General features: G+C 41.1%; 1 protein-coding gene across 2 annotated transcripts in view; it reads right to left on the reverse strand.

The window, feature by feature from the left end:
• The window catches only part of NAV3 (neuron navigator 3), a 363,931-nt gene that overhangs the window by 12,537 nt on the left and 328,736 nt on the right, over positions 1-22,658 (reverse strand). The window contains exons 26-32 of one of the 2 annotated variants that reach the window (XM_054988336.1): positions 22,394-22,414; positions 21,115-21,287; positions 19,382-19,447; positions 17,169-17,322; positions 14,454-14,628; positions 13,998-14,095; positions 13,398-13,493 (exon numbers count right to left, since the gene is read on the reverse strand). In XM_054988336.1, the coding sequence (XP_054844311.1) occupies positions 13,398-13,493; positions 13,998-14,095; positions 14,454-14,628; positions 17,169-17,322; positions 19,382-19,447; positions 21,115-21,287; positions 22,394-22,414 (783 nt within the window). The remainder of the gene's footprint in view (positions 1-13,397; positions 13,494-13,997; positions 14,096-14,453; positions 14,629-17,168; positions 17,323-19,381; positions 19,448-21,114; positions 21,288-22,393; positions 22,415-22,658) is intronic. The other variant, XM_054988337.1, reaches the window with a different exon arrangement.

Below are 22,658 nucleotides of genomic sequence, written 5' to 3' on the forward strand. Positions count from 1 at the left end.
TTAATATCATTGATGTAAAGGGTGGCTGCTGGTGAAATATGCTGCCATATGTTTTTCAAAACCTGCTGCTGTATCGCTTGTTGTGTGTGTTCTTTTTAAAATATTTAAGATGTTTTATTGGTTTTAAAGATATTGCATTTTATATTATTCTGTTAATTGGAATCCGCCCTGAACCTGCTGGTTCGGGGAGGGCAGAATACAAATCGAATTAAACAAACAAACAAACAAACAAATAAATAAATAAGAACCTTGTTGAACACCTTTAGAGGTTGGAATGGGATCTGTAGTCGGGCCTTCAGAGTTCTGTAGGATCTGTAGTCTGATTTTCACCTCTGTGTCATAATATAATCTAGTCAGTAGCTACAGCAAGCACCTGCTGATCGTGGTTTCCTTTAGCTTCTGCCATAATCTAGTTCTAGATATGCTATCAAATGCAGAGCCTAAGTCTATGAAGGCCACATATAAATGTTTATTTACTGTAGAGTTATACTTTTTAATCAAATGGGCCATGACCAGGCAGTGATCGACTGCAGAGCATCCTTGGCAGAACCCACCTTGTTCTTCATTCAGAATTTATGACTCCTTCATCCATTCTTTAAATAAGCTTCATATAGTTTCCTAATTAGTGAGAGGAGGGCAATTGGGCTATAGCTTTGTGGGTCCTACTTTTCCCCTTTATTCTTAAAAATCGATAGCTGTTTTTCTCCAGATCGACGTGTCCTCTGAAGCACATATGGGGAGAGGTGATCCCAAAGATATGCACTCCCAGTCCACATAGGGCTTTATAGGTTTGTACCAAAACCTTGAATCTGATTCAGTACTCCACAGGTAACCAATGCAGCTGGCGCAGTACCGAGGTTATATGTGCACTACTAGGCACACTGGTGATGACATGCGCTGCTGCATTTTGGATCAGTGGTAACCACCGAATCAGACCCAGGGGAAGCCCTGCATAGAAGAAGATCACTGTATGGGAGGTCTTCGTTGTCTGGGTCAAACATTGTCATGTATGCCTGCCTGCAGTACATGTGTGTTATGTGCAACCTATTGATCCTCTGACACTGTGGAGAGTTCTGAGTGCCTTTCAATGCCTGTTATGTGGAAGTTCAGTGTGTTATCTCTGCTTTGAAGTTAAACACTTCCGCTACTGTAGCTAATGGCCTTGAGGCCAGATGCAGCTAGTCTGAATTGTATCTTCCCTGAGAACGGGGATGATTTCATACCCAACTTGCTATTGTTGTCTATCGTAGTCTAAACTCTGATACTTGTTGTCTCTGGCGTTCACATCAGAATTTTCAGCACTAACTGAGAAGGTAGTATACCCTTCTACAAAGATTTCTTCTGGAACCCATGTTTCCTAACTCAGCAATATGTGAAATTTCTTAATCTGGGTATGGATTTCTAGAATCTCTATTTTCAAGGGCCATCCTGAAGCGATCCATGACAAAAATTTTAATGTTAGGCTTTCCTCTAGTAAATTAGTATTTGTAACCTCCTGTTCCTTATTAAAACTACTTCTGGCCAAAGGTTTATACAATTCATGCAGACCTCTTCCTCTATAGTACCACTAATTGGGGGAAGGAGATGGCATCTTGGTTAAATTGTGAGTCCGTATTTCTCCTCTTGGGCTGATGTTCTTTTATCTTCCCTTTCTAGCCCCTCCATACTCAATTTTTTTAAAAAAACTTTTTTTAACTAGATTGTTAACAATAGTCGTATTGTATAGTTGTTACAAACCTAACAAAGAGATAATATGCACTAATATATCTGCTATTACAATACTACTAATCACAATATTTGCAAATTCTAAATCCTTAGAATCAAAAATTTCAGTCAATATATACTCGACAATGAAACAGCCTTAGAAGTTCAACTCTTTCCTCCCCCCTCTCCCCCTTTTTTAATTTATATATTTTTTATTTTTATTTTTATTTTTTTATTTTTATATATATATATTTAAATATTTATTTCCCCCCTTTCCCCCCTTCCCCCCCTCTCTTTATATGAATATATGTATAAATATCACCATTTAATTTCCTATCACTTCCCCTGCTTTCCTCTTTCCTCTTCCTCCTCCCTCTCCCCCCTTTTTTCTTAATTGTAATTATTTCCCTCCCCCCCTTTCCCTTTTATTTATGTGCACTTAATTAGTAACTCCAAGATTACAAAATATTTAACCAAGATAAATTGAATCTCAAAAAGTAAATAAATAAATAGACAAAAATAAAATAAAGTGACACAATTACAGTATCTCTAACTTTCCTACCTATAAACTTCAACCTCTTATGAACTACAAAGATAACTTCCAAATATACTCTATGTATAGATATATCTAAATGTGTAAATATATTCAATTATTTATTTATAAACTGTATATATTTATGAAATTGTATTGTAATAAAGTATTACTTAGTGATTAATATACTATTAGTAAATTAAAATTAAGTTTCAACAAAACTAGTCAAATAGTGTTCTCTTGGGCTAGTGTATAAAATACTCTAGCGTAAGGTAATTACCTACTCCTAAGGAACCACTATCCAAATGTGAGAGCAGTATCAAAGGAACCCAACCTACCCCCCCCTTCCTGGATATGATGATTATGCTACTATCATCATCATTATTATTATTCCCTTTTTTCCCCTTTTCTTTTTTTTTTGTTGCAAAATTCTGGCAATGCATTTCCACAGTGGCTATAACTTAAATTAAATGTTTTTAACATTTAATTTTACTCCCTTTTTGCTGAGAAGGCGACATCAGAAGTTTTCCTTTGAAGCTTGGTTTGTTGACCTCCATTGAAGACTCCAGGTTTAGTCTTTGCAGGAGATGTTCAGCTTCCTCGGGATCTGAGGCTACGATTTGCTTTCCATTATGAATGATGGAAAGATTGGTGAAGTTCACCCATTTATAGCGTACATTAGCTCTTCTTAACACTGAAGTTGCAGCTCTCAGCTCCTTTCTCTTGGAAAGCACTTCATTGGGCAAGTCAGAAAAGATATTTATAGTCTTGTCATTGAAGAGTAGAGGACCTTGTGTCCTAGCCCGTTCCATGAGTTGTTTTTTAATATTTAAGTCCTCAAGTTCAATAAGAATGTCTCTTGACGAATTCTTTGCCTTAGCCACCTTTTCAGAGCCTATACGGAAAGCATTTACAATCAGTGGCTTCCCAGTTTCTTGCAGGTTTAATTGCCTTCTTAACCAGCAAGTTAGAGTAGAAATTAAATCACCGTTGTCGAGTTGGAATTCTTCTATCCTGCGTAGCTTTAAATTTCTCCTCTTTACAGCCACTTCTAGATTAATAATTCTTGCTTGAAAAGAGTCAGAAGACTCCTGCAGATCGCGAATATCACGCTGGGACATTAAAGCCATATCTAATGCATTGTCGACTTTCGCATTTGTTTTAAGTAATTCTAACTTTATGTCAGCCAGCTGGTTTGATAAAGGCTGTATTAGATCAGACATTTGCTTAACAAGAGCTTGCTGCAGTTGTGCCAATTGTTTATCAAGGGGAGCAGATAAAGAATTTACCACTGCGCCAGCTTCCAAAGTTCCGTCGGCCATTTTGTCTGCTTCGTGACCGTGTCTTTGCTGTGCGACAGGAACTGCTTCTTGTAAAAGTGTTTGCTGATTTTGGTACGATCTGGTCGGTGATTTTTTCTTCCCCAACCCTTGCTTCCTCATTCCTTTCTTTTATTTGTAGTAGCAGCTTTATTTTGCGTGTTTCCAGGCTAGGGGGAGTCGGAGCTCCTTCAACACGCGTCCATCCACTCTGAGACCGACGCCACACCCCTCCCCTCCATACTCAATTGAGCGAAGGGGGTTTATTTCTAGTTTCTCTTAATATACACAGAAGACTTTGTAGATGTGAAAGAACACTGTTTTTCGACTTCTGCTACCGAACCAAAGGAATCTATTAACTCAGCTTCCATTACAAAAGGGTCATTCTTAGGGGGGGGGGTCTATAAGATGCTGTTCTAAGTCATCTGGTGTTAGTTGTTGTATTTTGGGGGGTTTCAAAGGTGAAGTGCGATCAAGTAATTGGGATTTAGTGACCCTGTCTCCCATTTCTAATAGGTTTAAACTGGTTTTAGAGGATTTTCCTCTCTTTACCATTATCTCCTGGGATAATGGTAAGGACCTTCCTCTATTCTTCTCTTGAGTGGTGGAGCCTGTCTCCTCTCTGGTTGCTTTACAGAAGCCTTACTCCTCTCTGGTTGCTTTACCTCCCACCTTCATCTTATTTCCTTGTTCTCCAAAAGGCAGCCCAGTTTGGAGTTGTGGAAATGTCTTTTGATACACAGGTCAAAAGGCTTCATTTCAAATCTTGTAGACCATAATAATTGTGGGATATATAGAGTGGAAAGTTAACAACTGATTGGTGATATATTCGGCCACTTAAGCATTCTAATTTCCATAAATCTATTTTCCTTATTGGTATTCCTACTAAGTAGCTGAGATGTCTTTTAGCTTGCCACTTATTCTGCCAGTTTATATCTCTGCCTTGGTACAGGAAGATTTCAAGGATAATTTCGTTAGATTTATAAATCAAAGTTTGATGGCTCATCTTGGTTCCCAGCTGTGAATACTTATATAAGTTTTTAGGTGGATGAGAATTCCAGGGATCACTGGTTACTTCCTTCTCTTGCTTCTTATTATGAAGAATATAAAAAGTCAATATATCTAGTTTTTCATAGGTTTTATCAAGAGATTTGGCAATAAGATATGTTAGGTCTGCCAGTATACTAAAATTATCCTCCCTCATTTTAGTATCTATGTCACTTCTTCTGTTGGCTACTTTTCTGGGTCCCATGCAATCCTCCAACTCCTGATCACCCGTTTCAGCATCTATATCACCCAATAAGGAGCATTGTGTAGTAGCTCACTTCTTCCTTTGGTTACTTCCCTAAGTCCTATGCTCTCCTCCAACTCTTGTTTACTATCTCGCTGTAAAAACAGTGTTTCTTACCTGTAACTGTTGTTCATCGAGTGTCTTCTGTGCAGACACACATTGGGACTGCGCACGCGCAGGCCGGCCGCGGAGAGATTTTCCTAGCTTTTAGATATGTTAAAGGGGACGCTCATGCCTACCGCGCATGCGTAGTAGCGTTCCCGCCAAAATGCAGTTGTTAGGGCAAGTGTCCCCACCATTTCCTCAGTTCACCTGAGCCGCCGGAGAGCAAAACCAGAATAAGTAAATTAAATAACACTCACAGTGGGGCAGGCGGGAGGGAATGTGTGTCTGTACAGAAGACACTCGACGAACAACAGTTACAGGTAAGAAACACTGTTTTTCGTCTTTGTCCTTCTGTGCAGCCCCACATTGGGAGTATAGTGAGCTACTCACCAACGGGGGTGGGTGTGAGAAATTAATTGAACAAGGACTGCAATACAGCTGTTCCAACTGCTGATTCTCACCTTGCATTCACATCTACAGAGTAGTGCTTGATGAAAGTATCGGGTGAAGACCAGGTCGCAGCTTGGCAGATGTCCCGAAGAGGAATCCCACACAGGAAAGCGGCGGAGGCAGCCTGGGCTCGAGTGGAGTGGGCTGTCACTAAAAAGGGACACTGATTGCCAGTCTGCCGATAACAAAGTTTAATTGCAGAGACAATACAATGAGATAGAGATTGGGAGGACACCGCCAATCCCTTGTGTGGTCCAGCATAACATACAAACAAGGCAGATGACTTCCTAAAGCCCTTTGATCTATGTAAATAATATAATAAAGCCTGTTTGAGATCTAATATGTGTAGTTCTTTCTCTGCAGGTGAGGTGGGGTGTGGGAAAAACACTGGCAAAATTATCTTTTGTTGAAAGTGGAATTGTGAAACTACTTTGGGCTGGAACTCAATACTAGTGTGTAGTATCAACTTTTGGGGGAAAAACTGCAAGAACGGGGGGTCAATGCATAGTGCGGTAAGCTCACCCACGTGCCTGGAAGACGTAATGGCTACCAGAAATGCCACCTTTAGCGTCAGAAAGGACAAAGGGCAGGACGCAAGTGGCTCAAAAGGTGGGAGCATCAGCTGAGAGAGCACCAAAGGCAAGCTCCATTGGGGAACTGGAGGGTGCCTAGGGGGGTAGGTCTTGAACAACCCCTTCAGAAATTGTTTGGATAGGTAGTGAGCGAAGACAGTCTTGCCATCAACTCGCTCATGGAAAGCTGAAATCGCAGCCATGTACACCTTAATACTGCTCACGGAGAGCCCCGAAGTATGAAGGGCTAAAAGGTATTCCAACACCAACGGTAATGGTCAGGAGAAGGGAGAAAACCCCGTGGGGGCTAACCAGTTTGAGAAACGGGACCATTTACTCCAATACGGCACCCTGGAAGACAGCTTTCTGGCATTAAGAATGACCTGAGTGACCTCTGCAGACAGGGCTACATTGGCGGATGAAGCAGCCAAGCCGTCAAACTCAGGGCCATGAGGTTGTGGTGCCACACGCCATCCTGGTGCAACACATCTGGAACCAGTGGGAAGTGTGTGAGGCAACCCTCAGATAGGGAGAGGAGAAGGGAAAACCACTCCTGACGGGGCCAATAAGGGGCAACCAGAACACAGTGGGTTTTGAAGGCTCGAATTCTGTAGAGCACCTTGTGTAGAAGGGGGGTGGGAGGGAAGGCGCAGAAAAACCCTGGGGACCAAGGGATTTGAAATGCATCCCCCAACGAAAGAGGGTCCACCCCCACCCGGGAGCAAAAGCTGAGGGCTTTCCTGTTGTGTGCCGTAGCAAAGAGGTCTATCGAAGGATAGACCTGCGAAGGATACCTGCAAGAGAAGCAGTTTCTGCAGGGGACCAAGTATCCTGCATGGACACTGAACCGCAGAGTCCCCCCCCAGCCTAAGTTAGAGGCATCCGAGGAGACCGTCACCTCTGCCAAGAAGGGACCAAAGGCACATCTCTTGGACAGGTTAGCACGGGAAGCCCACCATAGAAGGGACCTAATAACTGGCCTGGGAATAGAGAACCGCCACTGTTGACTCATAGTCAGCGGGTTATAGTTGCAGACGAACCAGTTTTGCAAGGATCTCATGTGGAGTCGTGCAGTGGTCGAGGCCATAAGCCCCAACCAGGTCTGAATCATAAGGGCTGATTGATAACAGTGGGACATAAAAAATTGTGCCAGGGAACATAACCTATGTAATCTATCCTGGGGCAGAAACGCCCTGCTGAGCAGGGAGTCGAGGCTCACCCCAATGAAGCGAATTGTCCTGGAAGGGACAAGAGAAGATTTCTCCCAATTTATCAGTAGGCCTAGCTGGGATAACAGGGATGTAACGAGGCCAATATGGGCACGAAGGGAGTCTACCGTAGGACCCACTAGGAGCCAGTCATCCAAGTAGGGGTAAATGGTGCAACCCTTGGAATGCAGAAAGGCCACCACGGGTGCCATACACTTCGTGAAGACACGAGGGGCGGAGGCCAGAACAAAGGGTAGCACCGTATACTCAAAGACAGTACCTCCGTATATGAAACAGAGGTATTTCCTATCGTTCTCTGCAACAGAGATGTGGAAGTAAGCATCCTTCAGGTCGATAATGGCAAACCAAACATCAACCTTCAGGAGCTCAAGGGCCTTAGCAAGGGTCAGCATACGGAACTTCTGATATTTAACAAACTTATTGAGGTTCCTCAGGTCTAGTACAGGCCGTGAACCTCCATCCTTTTTGTCAACCAGAAAATATCTGGAGTAAAACCCACAAGGAGATGCAAGGAGATCAACTTTGCGAACTGCACCCTTATTTAACAAATCAAGAACATTAAGCTTAAGAACATCAGAACAATCGGGGGGCGAACGAGGGGGCTGAGAAAGCGGGGTAACATTTTCAAAGAACAACTTGTAACCATTAGTAATAATCGAAAGAACCCAAGAGTAATCAGTAATAGACTTCCAAACGGGTAAATAAGGATGCAGTCTGTCCAAGAAGGGACGAGTCGACTGCGAGTCCCAATGTTCTAGTCAGAATAACGATTTCTGTCCCTGGGCAGATGCCTTAGGAGACTGAGGATAGGACTGCTTCCCTCTCGGCCTAGACGAGCATTTAAAGGAATGTCACTGGGAAGCAGGGAAGGAACGCTGCCCATAGTGTTGTTGATATGGGTACCTTCCTTGTCGTTGCTGGTAGGTTTGCTGATAAGGCACCGAGTAAGGCTGGGATCTTTGGAAACAAGGTCTGGAAGCATAGGATTGCGGAGGAGCAATGACACCCAAGGACTTGGCTGTCTGATGGTTCTTTTTCATTAGGGACAACAATTCATCCGTCTTTTCCGCAAACAAGAGACTCCCTTCAAACAGAAGGTCCTCAATCTTGGTATGCTTATCATAGGGAAGCGCCGTAGATCTAAGCCATGCGTGCCTGCGAAGGACCACAGAGGACACCATGGACCAAGCAGAGCAGTCAGCAGCGTCTTTCCCAGCAGTCATTTGTTGTTTCGCCAGGTTAACGGCTTCCGCCTGCAAGGCCTTCACCAAGGGCCGATGATGAGCAGGCAAGTCAGGGATGTAAGATGACAACCGCTGCCAGAGGAAGAGGTTATAAGATCCCATGATGGCCTGGAAATGGGCAATACAGAAATTCAGGGAAGCCGAGGAATAGATCTTGCAACCCACTGTGTCCAGCCTTCGGCCCTCCTTATCCACTGGTGCGGAGAGGGAGCCATGACAGTAGCGCGACTGTACCTCTTCTGCCACGAGAGATGAAGGTTTAGGGTGGCTAAAGAGGAATGGGCAGTCTTGTTGTTTAAGCCTATAATACTTCTCTATCTTCTGAGAAGTGGCTGGCATAGAGGAAGGCGATTGCCACAGAGAATGGGCGATGTCCAGGAGGTCCTCGACCGGAGGAAAGGTGATGGAGGCCAGAGAACCAGAGTATAAAGCCTCCAACACCTTGCTCTTTGGTTTGGTAGTGGACGTAGAGACATCCATTTCCAAGGTGGCTGCCATGTGACCCATTTGTTCCGCGAACAACAGATAGTCGTCGTTGGGAGAAGCGGATCGTGTATCACCTACTGTCTCCTCGGGTGACGGTTCAGATGCCAGATCCGATACATTGGAACAGCAAGCCTCCTCCTCCTCCTCCGAGGCAGAGAATTCCGGTGACGGTTCCCGAGGATGGTACAGAACCGAGAATGCCATTGGGACCAAAGAGGCAGGCGGGGCTGGCAGCCGGGGAGCAGTCGGAACTGAAGTTGCAGACTGAACCACAGCGTAAGAGGCGGAAGGCTGGGTCGATGCGAGCTGGGGAGGTTGGTTTTGGAGAGCACCCGCCGCAGACTGAAGCCAGACAACAAAATCCTGCCAGGAAGCCAGGTTCCCAATCCCCGGAACAGATTGACAGGGAGGAAGCATTGGTGGAAGGGCCACAGAGGATTGTTGCGACCACTGTAGGAAGTGGGACGGAACCGGTTGACTGGTCAGAACCAAGAGGAGATGAGGCGGAACCGCCTGACTGGTCGGAGCCGAGAAACCCGGGAACGCAGGATCCGGGAGCAGAGACTGCTCGAAGGCTACAGGCTCCGGTTGGAAGTTAACATCATAGGGGATTGGCATACGAGGGGGTGAGGGCGTGTTGAGAAGCTCCAAGACCTCCTCCTCCGGGATGGTGGGCGGAAGGGACCTGTCCCTACGACTCTTAGTAGACGATGAGCCCTTTAAATGCTTCGTCTTAGCCTTGGCCTTTTTTGGCGGGGGCTCCAAAGCAGCCCGAGGAGCAGCAGGCGGATTCGAAGCCGAGCGCTTCTTCAAATGGGACCTCGGTGCACTTGACACTGAACGGGTCGGAGATTTGGCCGGAACCGAGGGGGGCTTAGTCGGATCCGAGGATCTTGAAGACGCAGATGAAGCGGTGGGAGACTGCGTTTTCTCCCCAGACTGCTTCCCCGGTTGTTCCTTAGGAGGGAGAAGGTTGGACTCCCACAGAAAGGCTTTGAGGCGGGCATCTCTATCATTCCTCGCCTTGTGAGTAAACCCCTGGCAAATAGAGCACTTGGGAACATTGTGGCCTTCGCCCAAACATAAAAGGCAGAGATTATGACCATCCGACTGGGTCGTCTTCGTGCCACAACGCTGGCACTTCTTAAAAAGGGATGATTGAGACATTTTGAAGAACACTTTACCGATGGACATACTTTGCTAGAAGGAACCTCTCTTGATGGCGGCGAAAGAAGAACTGAGGGAATGGCAGGGACGCTCGCCCTAACAACCGCATTTTGGCGGGAACACTACTGCGCAGGCGCGGTAGGCGCGAGCGTCCCCTTTAACATACCTAAAAGCTAGGAAAATCTCTCCGTGGCCGGCCTGCGCGTGTGCAGTCCCAATGTGGGACTGCACAGAAGGACAAAGACAAACTCCTTTTCAGAAGTATCCAAAACATCAAAGCAGTTTCTTGTTTCTATCCTTAAAATATCCTCTAGCCTGCTCTGTTTTGTTACATGTTGCATTCCTTTTTCAGGGGGTATCTGTATTTAATCCCTATCCTAGCATTAAAGAAGAGTATAATATTTATCTGCAGTTAAATATAAATATAAACTAGAGTTGAGTTCTAAGCACAGAATAGAATAGAATAGAATAGAATAGAATAGAATAGAATAGAATAGAATAGAATAGAATAGAATAGAATAGAATAGAATAGTAAGGCAATGGCAGTTCCAGGAAAGGACAAAAATTTGACTAAGTTAGTCTTATATGTTCAGTATTTTTTTAAAAAATTATGAAATATATAATTAAATATATATATATATATATATATATATATATATATATATATAAATTAAATTATGAAACACACACACATATTTTTACTTTTATATATATATAAAAGTAAATATATATATATATAAAGTAAAAATAAAAATAATAGAAAATTGTCCTAAAATAGCGATGACAGCAGCAGCCTGCTGGTAAGGTATGAGTTCTACACTAACAGCATTGACCCACAGAGCTTGTAAAAGTTTCCAACCTGCTTGAGACAATGCTCCAGCAGGTCGTTAATTAGCTTTTTAACTGACCATGGAGATAGTAACTCAGTTTTAAAAGCCTAAATCAAAACTTTAAAACCATGGCTTAAAACTTTAAAAACTTTAAAACTATGGCTTACAAGCCTGAAAGGGAAAAGTTACTCTTAGCTTAGAGGAGAGGAGTACAAGGAGAAGTATTTATCATACAAAATCTTCTCAGGCTTGTAGCCAGTTCTCAGGCAAGAGATAGCATTTGGATCGTCATCCACCCTCCTCAAGCCTACCTCAAAAATGAATTTAGGGAGTCAAAACAGCAACTGCCAGCAACCAACTCCCTTCTCAACAATGTGGCCAGAAGCCAGCAAGTCTAGCAATTTAAAAGCTGAAACTGAAAATAAGATAAAATAAGCCAAACGAGGGAGAACAGTAGCCGTGTAACTATGTAACTACAAAGCTACTTTGAAATAACAGAATCACTAAACAAAGCCAGAAAGACATTCTCTGCTTAGTCTTTCTGGCTTTGTTTAGTGGGAGGGAGGGAGAAGAAGAAGAAACTGAAAACAAATGTTTAAAATCATTTAGAGTTAAAATTTGCAGCCTCTAAGTACAGCACGAAATACAAGTGTCCTACACTATCAATCCGGAAACCGGAAACCCTGTACTGGCACCACCATATTTACCCATTAGTTTCCTCCATAGCTTTTCTTTCCTTGGCCAATCTGTGATGAACCAAACCATCAAGGTCTGGAATTCATTTATGGTTATTGTCCATTATTACTGTTAGAAATAGACTTAAGAAAACTGCATGTTTAACTAAGTGAGCTAATTTAGGACTGACCGGCACATTTCAGACTTACTAGTGAGTTTAATATTTAGTTCTTACTGAGGTGGTAATTCTGTCAGGATTACCACTTCAGTAAGAACTAACATCATATTGTTAGTCAGTTTAAAATGTTTTCTGCGTGCACAAAACTGATATATTAGGGAGAAACATTTTAGCCTAGAGTTCTTTCTTACCTGCTAGTTTCTATGGGCAACGATTATTTTGAACAAGCAAATAGTTGTTTCCTACCAGCAGTCAGATATGGCACTGCCCCATCATAGGTTTATTGATCTTTATAAACCAGTGTGGTATAGTGGTTAGAGTGTTGGACTAGGATCTGGGAGACTCAGGTTCAAATCTTCATTCTGCCATGAAGCTTTCTGGGTGACCCTGGGAGAGACAGACTCTTTCTCAGCCTAACCTACCTTACAGGATTACTATGAAGATAACATGGAGGAGAATTATCCAGCTAGGCTTTTTGGAGCAGGCCAGGCTAAACATGTACTGAATAAAATATAGAAAACTATAAAATTAATTAAGCCCAACCCTTGTACTCTCCTCCTAGCACGGGATGTTTGGCAGTGCTCAGTCCAGTCTCAGAAGCGGACAGATGATACAAATGCCATGTCTCATAGGTCATGCCTTCAAACCATTTATCAATTTATGAATAAATTAAATAGCAAGATCCCTGAGTCACCTCACCTCCATTCACTGAGAACACTCTTGCTTTATTCCCACATATCTGCTTCCTTTTTTAAAAAAACTAGTTACCAAACCATGAAAGTAGGATATGCCTTCTTATTCTGTCTGTGACGGACTGCACTACCCCATAGTACTGGAAGTACTATATGAACAGATGAAAGACTGTTAAGGGTTAATCCCTCACAGACCCAGAGAGTTTTGAGTGACAGGCTACTCCAAGGAATCTGACTGGGTAACTGTTTTCAGCCCTAGCTGAGAGGAAATGTACTGATTTTACCTCAAAGATTTCTGTGTTGAATTACCTCAGAAATTTTCAACCCCTGATCTCACCTGACCTTCCCCCTCTAAAATAAAATAAAATATTTAGCTACTTTTGAATTTTAAAAATGCCTCTGGTGCCATTTCTGCTGTTTAAGAAATAAGAAGAGGGAAAGAGGAGGAGGGAACGTCATAGTGTCAAATAATTTGAGTAAGTCCAAGTACACAATGTCTACTGGCTAATCCTTGCCAACATGCTTATTGACAGTATCAAACAATTCTTACTGACAGAAACTGTGACTAGGAAGATCCATGTTCAAGTTTCCGTTCTGCCATAAAACTCACCCTGTGCCCCTGGATCAATCATCTAGTTATTGTGAGAATAAGCAGAGCATGGGAGAACCTGATAATGCCCCCTGAGTTCCTTGGAAGAAGAGCATGAAAATAAAATGTGATGCACTGTCAAAATACAAGGCTTCTTATTGCAGATATTCATCCATGGTCACTTAAAAGACCTTCTACAATATGACACCATTGATCTATTTATTTAGTGGCAGCTGCAATTAAGGGGAAATACAGGCAAATAATAAAAAATATAGCCTATGAGTCATGCTTATGGATTGACTTAATGAGCTGTATTTTTTTTTAATAAAGTTACCTTAAAAAGACGTCTGATTACACCATCCAACACATCCCATTTTGTTTTACCACTGACCCCAATAGATCCTACCAAATATGCCTGCATTTTTTGGTCCTGTGAAGAGAGCATGCAAAAGAGGAAGAAAGCTGATGTTCACAATTCAGTTAACAAGGTATGATTTTGTCAGATTTACTGAATGGGTTTTCCAAAGAAGAAAATACACTTCAACAAGCTATGCTACAGTAAGAATGCAAACATGCTATAAATTATGACATTCCATCTTGCAGCTGTGCATGCAAATATTTTTGAAGATGACAGCACTACACAGCAATCTCTCTGCTATGAGCTTGCTAGTTTTTTTATTTACTGTTCTTTAACACAAGATCTAAGGTCTAAACAGGCGATTTTCTGTAACATTACAAGTCTGTTGGTGCAGATGACAATTTGCAGCCTATAATCAATTAGTAGCATACAGATACAGATAGGTGAGAAAAGTAAAAGGGCTGTATTCTATGAGCCCTGTTGAAAACTTAACTGAATATAGTATAGCCTTTGTCGCAGTGGCAACATATGGATAATTATGATGAACACAGCAATAAAGAATGGAAATCATTGTACCTTGGATCGACCATAGCCCTTGTTTATGGTGACCATAATTTTAACATTATGGCCTTCTTTATGAAGACTTCCATCTGTAACATCCTCCAGTAAAATATCTAGAAAGAAAAACAAACTGTTTATAAACATAACAAACTTGGCAGGACATATTCATTTGAATTTACTTGTAATTCTAAGTTCTGTACTTGTAGCTTTGCATTGGCAAAAGCCATGATTATAAAGCTCACAGTAGACATAATTGTTTGTTCTCTGGTAATGGATCACATCACTTGATGATATTTTGTAGAAACTGCTTGATTTGGGGCACATTAATTCTATTCCTTGAGGTCAGTACCTAATCTAAGTTTAGTTTGACATGAAGTGCACACTCATACACATGAATACACATGCACATACAATGCTGGAAAAAGACAAGTAGGACAATTCTTGTTCCTCAAGAAAATAACTTCGATATACCTGATGCAACTGAATCAGTGATATTCAAGTTGTTCAAAGAAAGCCCTAAAGACTGCCGAGAAGAGGAGGAAGATGTGCTACTCGAGGATTCTGAACATGGCCGGGCAGGCTTTCCGCTGTTTCCAGTCTCTGCCTTCAAGCGATCATTTTCAGCTTTCAATATCTCAATTTCATTCTAGCATTTAAAGCACAAGAAGAAATGCTTATTTAATAATGGGAGGGGATTCGGCATGGAAAAGGGAAATCACAGGGCATAGTATATAAATGATCAGCCACAGTCCAACAGTCTAGTTTTCAAAGCAATGTGAAACTATATATTGGCAAAAATAATAAAAGCAATGGGTTGGGGGGGGATCTTCTTTGTAGTATACTGAGAAAAGAAATGCATGAAACATCCACTGGCTGCAGCTTTAGAGCATTGTAAGTTTGAAATGCATCTCAACACTGTTGACGCACTGTAAAATTTTGACTATGTTAAATACGTCCTGAAACCTCAGATTACATAGTAATAGTATTAGGCTATTAATAGCTGGTGCTTTTGGAAGAGGGCACATATTGGCTGTTTCCACACACCTGGTCTTTCCACCCTTTGCTCACTTTTTGTGTTTGTTTTTCTGTCACTCTGAAAACGCAGCCTCCACACACACTCCCCAAAAGTGCTTACCTTGTGGTTTGGGAGGGGAGGTTGGGCACTTCCGTCATTGTCACCCACCTCCCATTCAATTTTTTTTTTTTTTGCTCTGCACATGCACGATTGCATGCTGAGAGTTTTGGGGGAGGAGCTGGGCTGTGATTGAACAATTCCTCAAACTGCTTTAACCATTCTGTCAGCCCGCAGCAAAAGAAAAGACCAGGGCAAGTGTGATCTCAGAAAAGGTGCCGAAAAAAAAATGGAAAACAAACAGCCTGCACCTCTTTTGCAAACAGAGATGTCTGGAATTGTCCATCCGCATTGTCTTAATTCTAAATTCAGAAATACACTACAGCCAGGGCTTTTTTTCTGGGAAAAGAGGTGGTGGAACTCAAGACTGCACAATGATGTCACTTTGGGTCAGCTGGAACAGGGGGGGGGGGTTAAAGTTTAAATCGCCCTCAGCAAAAATGGTCACATGGCCGGCGGCCCCGTCCCCTGATCTCCAGACAGAGGGGAGTTTAGATTGCCCTCCATGCCGTTCAGTGGTGTGGAGGGCAATCTAAACTCCCCTCTGTCTGGAGATCAGGGGGTGGGGCCATCGGCCATGTGACCATTTTTAAGAGGTGCCGGAACTGTGTTCCACCGCGTTCCCGCTGAAAAAAAGCCCTGACTACAGCTATCATTATATTCCTTTTTAAAAGTTCCACATTCATGTTTTTCAAAATAAAGAAAGGCAAGAGATGCATTGTTATTGATACAAGATGGAAGCCAAGAAAAGAACTGAAGTAGTTAGAGGAGATGGTACTAATTGATCATCATGTTGCCTCTTTAAACCATCAGAATTTGTCTTTCCTTTTTCAATTGCTTTTGGGAGATGGAAGGGCTAACAGCACAGCTCAACATAGATCTTAACAGCTTCTTAGATTCTTATTTGAATTTTTTTCCACTCTGAAGTTCTATGATGATGTGGGACAGGTGTAAGGCTACATAAATTATGTATTTTGTATTATGTTGTATATTTTGTTTGGATTTTATTTGATTTTTATTATGTTTTGTTGATTTTAACTGATGTAATTGATTGATGTGAACCCCTTGGTTTTTAACTAAATAGAAGCAGTGTAAAAATCAAATCTAATAAAAAATAAAATAAAAAAACCATAGAGATGCCAGGGAATCTCAACAAGATTTTGGAACATAAAAACAAATGAGATGAATTGTCTTAGTGTGAAGACAATTATGTTGTACGGTGATTTTTAAAAAGCTGTTCTAAAGTGACACTACAGGGATCCTTTGTTTTCCTCAGTTATTCCAATGACTACTATCCCATGAATACTTGGTATGATTTCAAATTTTTAAAAATCTGGATAAGGAACTTTAGGGAAACACTGGATCCATACTTACACGTGTACTGGACTGCTAGATTCAACCCATAATTATTGGTACATTTTATAGCTATCAAAGAAATACACGTAGAAGTTTGTACTGGAGCCCTAACTCATTTGTGTGGCTTTATTAGGGCAAGAGGTAATCCAAGATAGCAGCCCCTCGCAAAACAAATTTACTACTCACATCTCTACAGTCTGTAAACTGGTTGACAAGTCTGAATGCTTAAGTGGTGGAAACCAAAACAATACAAGAAAAGAAGAAAAAAAGGAAAACGGCAGGAACCACAGCCAAGGTGTTAAGAGCCAAAGAAGTCCTTCAGCTGCCCTGAAAATGTGATGCACCCCTCACTAAAGCAGCCAGCAGCTAGCCACTAAATTCCTGGAAGTTTCTCAGACAACTTTCTGAATATGTTATTTCTTCATTCCCTTTTAGAGCAAGAAAGGCCAATTACAAGAGATCAGTGCCAATAACTGAGAATGTGACACTAAGCAAAACAGCACGTCTTGAAGAGTCAGGTACCTAAGGATACAATTCTAGTTACATATTACATTATTTTTCAATCCCACTAAAATCTCAGTTAAATTATTTCTACTGATCCTGTGTCATGCCTCTGCTTAGCCAAGGGCAATTGGAATAGAGTTTTAAAGATAGAGTGCTTTGAGTAATGCCTCAGTCAATTGTTCTGCAGAGCTGACCTGCATGCGGTTCATGGCTTCTCGGATCTGGTCAAGATGGTGTGCTGAGCTGAGAGCCTCCAGGCGAATATCTGTTAACTTGAGCTCTTTTTCCCTGAGCTCATTTTTCAGCTGCAGAATTATTTCAGCTTCTGCCTCTGTGCATTCACAGATCCTTAAAAAAAATGGAGAAGGAAAAGAGGCAGAAGATTAAAGGCTGGTTCTCTTATGTAGGCTATGTGCTATTATTCCATATCAAAGAACAGAAAAGGTTGCTGCTGGTGACTCCTAGAAGCAGGACAGAGAATCTCATCAAAGCCATATGAATGGGTTCAATTTTAAAACATGAAAAGGGACAGAATTATAAGTTTGCTTTTATTGCTTTTCCATTTAGTTCTACACTTCCTATTCAGAAGAAGTATAATAATTGTGCACAATTCTGTTTTGTTTTTTCAAAGTGGAGAAGGGCTGCATTTTTCAAAAATGTCCTAACTTTTTTAAAGACTTACATTGTTTTTGATAAAAAATTACATTTTTTTGAAATGTCAATAATTATAAAGCAAGTTTTGGTAATGAACTGAAAAGATGATTTAACTCTGCCGATGTATTATGTAAGGTTTAACACAAAAGCATAGAGCTCATTCACAGACGCATTCATATTACCTAATTATTCAACACTTGCAGCTGAACTGACTGCTTTGATAAATTACAGTATTTAAGATAATATGCTATGACTATGAGCCAAGGCGGTCACAATTTCACACTTGCAGGTCATCACTAGATCTTGCATTTGCTGAGTGATGAGAACATGAATGCGTGAATTCATCCGTACAACTGCTTCATACGACATGGCAGCAAGAATATCTATATAGTAGTTGTTCCACGTGGATCTATCCTATAATACAGAGAGAATCTCCACCAGAACAAAAGCAGGAATATTGAAGAGCTCAGATGAAGACTCTTCAACAGTTGAATTAATGCATGTACTGTGTGACTGAGTGTTTGGGGGGAGTTTCTACAAGCCTGAATGCCTAGCTGCTTTCTCTCAGTTTCAATGTAACTTAAAATTGTACTAATACTTGGAACGGAAAGGTTTTTTTAAAAAAGATAAATGTTATTTTTAGCTGTAAATAGCTAAAAATGTAAATGATTTGAATTTGTGGAGGTAGTTTGATCCAGTTCCACAATGGGGTTCTTCCCTGCTCTACTCCCATTTTTTTTTTGTTAGAAAAAAGGAAATCACCACCACTCAGTACCTCTGGTACAGGACTTTCCTGGTTCATTTCTGTAAGTTGCAGAATGTTTCACAGGTGAAATAGAAAATAGTTGTGCATGACACAGAAAATATTGGGAGGCTTTTGCACATGAGCTTCTCTGAAACTAAGGGCCAAACTAGACATTATGGTGTCCATTATGTGAATGCTGCTGCAATTTGCAAGGTGAACTTGGACCATTTAAAAATGCCTTGAGTGTCCAATCTTGATTGGGCCCACAGTACAGGAGGATCAGGAAATCTTGTTCCCCAACGTAGTTTTTGAAGTACAGAAACAGGTACATGCAGGAGAACAAGATGGCCTGGTCCCACTGTACTGTGTGCCCGATCAGAATCAAGCACCCACAGCATTTTTACTTAGAATTGTGTGTTTTTTCTTATTCTCTATGTTTATTGTTTATTATATTATGGTGTATAGTTTATAGTTTAAATAAAGAAAAATTTTAAAAGGAGCATTTTTACTTGGCCCAAGTTCACCTGTAGACACAGGTCTGACCCGTGGACATCATAATGTCTAGTTTGGCCCTAAAAAAAATCAGTCTTAAAGAAACTCAGCCTTTAATAACTGAATTGTTTCCTTTTGAAGGATATAGAACAGTGCTTTTATTCATTATTATTATTATGCTAATCTACACCACCTTCCATCCACAGAGCACAGATGACACTGTCCTCCATATAATAGTAATTACTTCTTCTATGCTTTACTTTCTTACTCTGCCCTTCTTCCAAGGTGCTCAGGGTACATGCTTCTCCCCTCCTTCATTACTACCTAATTACATACAGTGTCACAATATAATTATCCGCCCTGAGCCTGCTTGCGGGGAAGGCGGAATATAAATATGATAAAATAAATAAAAATAAATAAAAATTCAGAAACTGTTATTTTTTTTTCATGGATTGCCTTTTGATAAAAAAGGAACCATTTCATACTAGCTCTTGGAAGCCCCACATGGCAGTTTACCGGGATCTATGCTTGTAGATCACGTGACCGTTTTGCCTTTTCTTTGGTGCCCAGATTAGGGATGACCTGCATACACACGCATTAGACAGACAGATGCAAGTGAAAGAAAGTAAAGGCAATGATTTAGAAAATGAAACTCAGGTCAGAGAATGAAATAAACAAAAAAAAACCCCTATGCAACAGAATGAAGATACAAGAGGGAGAAAACCTTGAATGGTAAACTAAAGAAGGGAAATACGCTTCAGATGTTATTGATGCCAATCATCACTATGTCAAATACATGATCAGACAAATTCAGACTGCAGATGAAGACATAAATGTTTGGCTGTTCCAGCACAGCAGAGGCTTCCTGCACGTTCCAAACCACCATTTTGGACAGAAGGCCAAGCTGGAATCTGAGATGCCACTTTGGAAAGTCAAGGAAGTTTTTGATGTAAAGGAGCTTCCCATAGTGGATCCCTACCTACAGCTTGAAATCATCCTACCAAGCCACAAAACATACTAAATTACAGGATTATGACTCTGAAGTGTAGAATGTTTGATGCTTTCCTGGAACTGGATGGCAAAATAACCCATCAGTGTTTACATATCACTGACTCTAGTATGGGGAAGCAGATGCTGAAACACAAGAACACTTCAAGAAAACACCCAACAGTATTCCTGGCAAGCCAAGTCACAGAAAGTTATGCAAATGCCTGGCACTCCTGGCTGTGCTTTTAGAATGTTCTTTGATGATCAAAAACTCCAACAAACTGGAATTGCAGGTGCTGATAATAACAGACATCTGCAGTCTTTGACCATGAGAACAAAACTTGGTTGAGAAAAAGAGTCTGAAGGGCTTTAGGGCAGGAAAGGAGAATGATGGTGGAGAGACATGGGCACTGGGTTTCAATTATGAATGGAGAGAAAACATTTGCCATCCCTTTTCTACAAATGCTTGCATATGATATATTGCTTTCATAAGTTCTGTGGCAGTTCTCATGCTTCTGCTCATGTAAAAGTTTACACAAGAATGTGCACACCCTCCTCACATCGGCTTGGCTGAGAAGCATTTGGATTATTTCATTTTCCTCACACTACACTCTAGCAAAACATGAATAGAAGGCTGTTCTAAATCTCTGCTTCAGTGAAGGGATGGGGGCAGAGTTTAATGACAGGTGGAGGGAAGGAAGAGTCAACTTCAGCTGACACTGTGGATGTAATGCACAGCATCACAAGGGAAGGCCATATGAGAAACAGCCTCTGTGTCGTCCAGCCCTCTTTATGCCAACAAATGAAGGACGCATCCACTGATTTTCCCAGGTCATAGTGTCTGGTCTCCCTATTCAGCATCAATGGGCAAGACAACTTCTATATGTAGGAGAACATCCTGGATTCATACCATAACAGCAATCAAACAACAGAGTGAAGAACTCTAAATCAGTCTCTTTCAAGGCCCAGTGAAATGTAGAAAGAAAAAGGTATTTGCAGTTGAAAAAAGGAGGTATTCCCCTTGCACCATCAGAAATTTGCCAGACAAAAAAATAACAGAGTAATAACATTTCCACAGAACAAAAGTCAATACAGGGAATTAAAATGCCTGAATTTGAACAGATAGGAAATAACTGGTGGGAGCACAAGATCAAAAGTTCAAAGGCTGTAGCAATATGTATGAAATGCAAGTCAGTAAACCCAATGGTGTCCTTAAAAATGGTATTTGATAAGAAGGCTTGTGCAGAAAGAGAGGAACATACGCGGATGTTGATTGGGATGGCTTTATTGATGCAGACCCACAATCTCCAGAGCTGTGGGGTAACTTAGGTGAGGATGGAAGAGATGAATCTGTGACTTCTTCTATATCAGAATGTGAGGAAGGAGGCTTTGTGGACTTCTTCTTTCCAAAGGCCTGTTTGAACGAGCTTCTCAGCTAGGAGGAAAAAAAGGAGAATAAATTTATTTGGATTGCCTATGCTGATTTGGCTCAACTTTACGTTCTGCTGAAAAGTTAGTTTGCAGATGCCAATCTAGCCACTGCCTGAGGTCAGTATATAGATAAAGCAGGGTATTAACATATGCAACACAGTGTCTTTAAGAACATGATTACAGTGCTATTTAAACAATTAACTGAGCACAGTGCAAACACTGAATGCTATGGGGAAAGTGCAGGATCAACTGGCACAGTTAACTTAAAACCCTACACCTTCAGTGGAATCCCATTACTCTGGCATTCCCTTTAAGGTAAACTGGTTTTAAATAGCCACTGTGTTGACAAATGATTGCTTTTATTTCTAAAATATATTTGATTCCAATTGCTATGATTTTGTACATTATTTACATGGAATTGTTTTTCATCTAAAAGTCAGGACCCTATTAATTCAATAGCAGAAATAAGCAAAAATAAGCTGCTTTTTTGATGACAAGAAGCTGGAAGGGTTGGAAAAGAGAATTGGGGCACAGGTCCATTTTAAAGAAGCAAGTTCAAATGTACAAGCATTGCCTTTTTGCTCTAGAAGCTTTGATCCATTATCGAAAGGGACAGGATAGCCAAAGAGCCATTTATTTCAGGAGCCGAAACAGTACAAGCCATGTTTGAAATGAGCACTTTACAATTATTTTGGAATTGCTGAAAGCTTCTTACGAACACACAAGTTACTCATGCAAAGAACAAAAAGTGTGTTTTTCCCCAAAGCTTTTATTAGTACCCAAATAATAATTCTTCTGAACATTGGCACACAATCATTTTCTTCTACTGAAATCAGTTGGAGAGCTGGGAGTGTAAGCACTGATTGGAATTACCATAATTTATGTTCTTTCTAGTTGATGATTTCTAATAAGAAAGAAATGGATTTTGGCGACACCCCCCTTTCTAGATTTCAAAGTTGGAGGTAAAACGAATAGAGAAAAAACTAAGGAAACATACAGAGTAATCCATTTTAGAAGGGTACGAAAGCCTACTGCCAAAATGAATAGCAATCATGCCAAGATAAGAGTTCTTTGAGATGCATGCCAAATTTTCCATGGGTTTATATTCACCTCACTTCCTCTAGAGTTCACCTTGCAGAAACATGAAAAAGTGTGCAATTACAAATCAAGGGAATGAAGCTGGAATCAGTATCTTTTTAAAAAAAATTACCTGCATGAACATATTTAAACAACAGAAATAAATTCTTCCATCATTGCAGTACAACCCAAAGTATTTGTGGTATGTATAGCTTTTTCAGAATGAAAAGGCTTAGTATTTACTCATTTTAAAAACATTTCCCTCAGTCTTCCTTCTCAGTCTACTGAACTATCCTGG

This window comes from Eublepharis macularius, chromosome 9 (genome assembly GCF_028583425.1).
Source record: "Eublepharis macularius isolate TG4126 chromosome 9, MPM_Emac_v1.0, whole genome shotgun sequence".
Taxonomy (NCBI): Eukaryota; Metazoa; Chordata; class Lepidosauria; order Squamata; family Eublepharidae; genus Eublepharis; species Eublepharis macularius.